The 2781-nt window shown below is 52.8% G+C and overlaps 1 protein-coding gene across 1 annotated transcript in view; it reads left to right on the top strand.

The window, feature by feature from the left end:
* Positions 1-2781, top strand: part of SUGP1 (SURP and G-patch domain containing 1) — a 58917-nt gene that overhangs the window by 36152 nt on the left and 19984 nt on the right. The window contains exon 8 of the mRNA XM_006147093.2: positions 1886-2241. Coding sequence (XP_006147155.1) covers positions 1886-2241 — 356 coding nt within the window. The remainder of the gene's footprint in view (positions 1-1885; positions 2242-2781) is intronic.

Raw genomic sequence — 2781 nt, forward strand, 5'->3', positions numbered from 1 at the left:
GTGTGGTCATCCCCCCTGGGGGGTGATTTCTCACTTTCTGTCTCTCTGTCTGTCTGGCGAGCGCATGCGTCCTATAGTGAAAAACCTCTCAAAAAAAAAAGAAGAAAGAAAGAAAGAAAGAAAGAAAGAAAAGTTCATTTGCTTATTTATTATTTTTAAAAGTTGTCATAGGTTAGGCGCCAGCAGGTGGTATAGTGATTAAGGCACTGTTTTCCCACATGGCCTACTACAGTCCAAGCCCTGGACCCAGCTCCTTAAAAATCATCCCAGGCAGGGAACCAGCAGTTAGCGTAATAGCTATGTTGCTGGACTCCCACGTGGTCGACGGCGGTTCGCGTCCCGGACCCGGTGGCTTAAAACTCACGCCGGGCACGTGTGCGTGCGTGCCCAAGATCCCGAGAGGAGAATGGAGGAGAAGGGATTGCGGTGTGACCATCCCCCCTGGGGGATGATTTCTTGCTTTTTGTCTCTCTGTCTCTATCTGACGAGCGCACGCGCCCTATAGTGAAAAAACCTCTCCAAAAAAAAAAAAATCATCCCAGGCACATGTGTGTGTACCCCAAGTCCGGTGTGTGTACCCATCATCTTGAGAAGATAGTAGAGGAGAAGGGATTGCAGTCCTCGCCCCTGGCGGGTGGTTTCACACTTTCCTTTTCTTTCTCTCTCTAGCAATTCCACACATTCTATGGCAAAACCTTAAGGGAAAAAAAATTGTTGGAGGATCCTTTTTATTTATTTTTTTTAGAGGTTTTTGCTACAGGGTGTGTGCGCTTGCCAGAAAGACAGAGAGAGACAGAGAGACAGAAAGCGAGAAATCACCCCCCAGGGGGGATGGCCACGCCGCAATCCCTTCTCCTCCATTCTCCTCTCGGGATCTTGGGCACGCACGCACACGCGCCCGGTGTGAGTTTAAGCCACCGGGTCCGGGACTCGAACAGCGGTTGACTACGTGGGAGTCCAGTGACATAGCCATTATGCCAACTGCTGGTCCTGGAGGATATGTGTATTTTGGCAAAGAGACACAGAAAGAGAAAACACACCCTTAAGGGGGCATGATCATGCTGCTGTCCCATCTTCATCTTTTCTCTCTCTCTTTTTTTTTTTTTTATAATAATCTTTTTTTGGGGGGGTGGAGGGAAGGTTTTGCTATAGGGTGTGTACACTCACCAGAAAGACAGAGAGAAAACGAGAAATCACCCCTCAGGGAGATGGCCACTCAGCAATCCCTTCTCCTCCATTCTCCTCTTGTGATCTTGGGCACACACGCGCTCCTGGTGTGAGTTCAAGCCACTGGGTCCAGGACTCAAACCATGGTCGACTACATGAGAGTCCAGCGACATAGCCATTACGCCAACTGCTGGTCCCGTCTCTCCCTTCTTTAGGGATTCTGGCCACACACACCTGCCAGTTTCTCAAACAGCCAGGCCCAGGACTTAAACCGCATTGTCAGCCTTGTGGGATGAAGCGCTCTGAACCATGGCCACAGGCTGGCCTTGAACTTTCTTTCTTTCTTTTATGAATGAGAAAATGAGTTGTGGGTACTCTCAAGAGGGTGGCTTAAACTCACGCCGGGCGCGTGTGCGTGCGTGCCCAAAATCCCGAGAGGAGAACGGATCAGAAGGTATTTCTCGCTTTCTGTCTCTCTGTCTCTCTGTCTTTCTGGAGAGCGCACACGCGCCCTATAGCAGAAACCTCTCAAAAAAATGAAAAACTAAAAGCTACAGCCACTGAGGTCTGACTAGAGAAGAGGTCGTGGTGGAGACAATGACCCCAAAGTGGGCCTGGCCGACCTGGGCGCACAAGGCCCAAGCTGTTCCCACCCAGAACCTGGGGTCGGGGGAGCTCGGGCTCCACCGACCACCTAACCCTCTATTCTCCTTTGCAGCTTTCTGTACGAACCCAACAGCCAAGGGTACAAGTACTTCAGGCAGAAGTTGGAGGAGTTCCGAAAAGCCAAGGCCAGCCCCACGGGCCCCCTCACAGCACCCAGCCCCAGCCTGAAGTGCAAATCCCCACCCGAAGCTCCGACGGGATCCTCGCCCCCGGCCACCACCTGCCCCGCCTCATCCACCCCTACGCCCACCGTCACCCCCGCTCCTGCTGCCCCCGGGAAACCGGCCACCACAGCCACCGTAAAGAGGAAGCGGAAGAGCCGGTGGGGGCCCGAAGAGGACAAAGTGGAGCTCCCACCCGCCGAGCTGGTGCAGAGGGACGTGGACGCCTCTCCGACGCCTCTTTCAGGTGGGCCGACTCTTCCCCTCCCCGTTAAGGGTCTGGCTTCTTTCGCCGAGAAGTGTGTTTACGAGGTCCATCCACGTCGTAGGGTGGATGTCCTTTTCTGTGGCCGAATAACCTGTCGTGGTACTGGCTCTGTGGTCTAGTGGTTAAGGCAGCGAGCTCCCCCCGGCCAACACATCATGGAGGCTTGAGACACGTGTCAGGTGCACACGTATGCACACCCCAAATCCTGGCAAGATAGAGAAACAGAGAAGGGGTGGGGTGACCTTTTCCCATGGGGGTGCTTTCTCCCCTCTACACCACCTCTCTCTTTCTCTCTCTAGTGAGCGTACGCACCCTCTGGCAAAATTTTTAAAATAGTAATTATCTGTGCCTATGTACAAGGAAGTCTTCAAAAAACTAAAAAATACATATCGTGCTAAAACTACCCGGGACCAGCAGTTGGCGTAATGGCTACGTCGCTAGACTCCCATGTGTCGACCACAGTTCAAGTCCTGGACCCGGTGGCTTAAACTCACGCTAGGTGTGTGTGTGCGTGGCTAA

The sequence above is a fragment of the Tupaia chinensis genome, unplaced genomic scaffold, assembly GCF_000334495.1.
Source record: "Tupaia chinensis unplaced genomic scaffold, TupChi_1.0 Scaffold000201_1, whole genome shotgun sequence".
Lineage (NCBI taxonomy): Eukaryota > Metazoa > Chordata > Mammalia > Scandentia > Tupaiidae > Tupaia > Tupaia belangeri.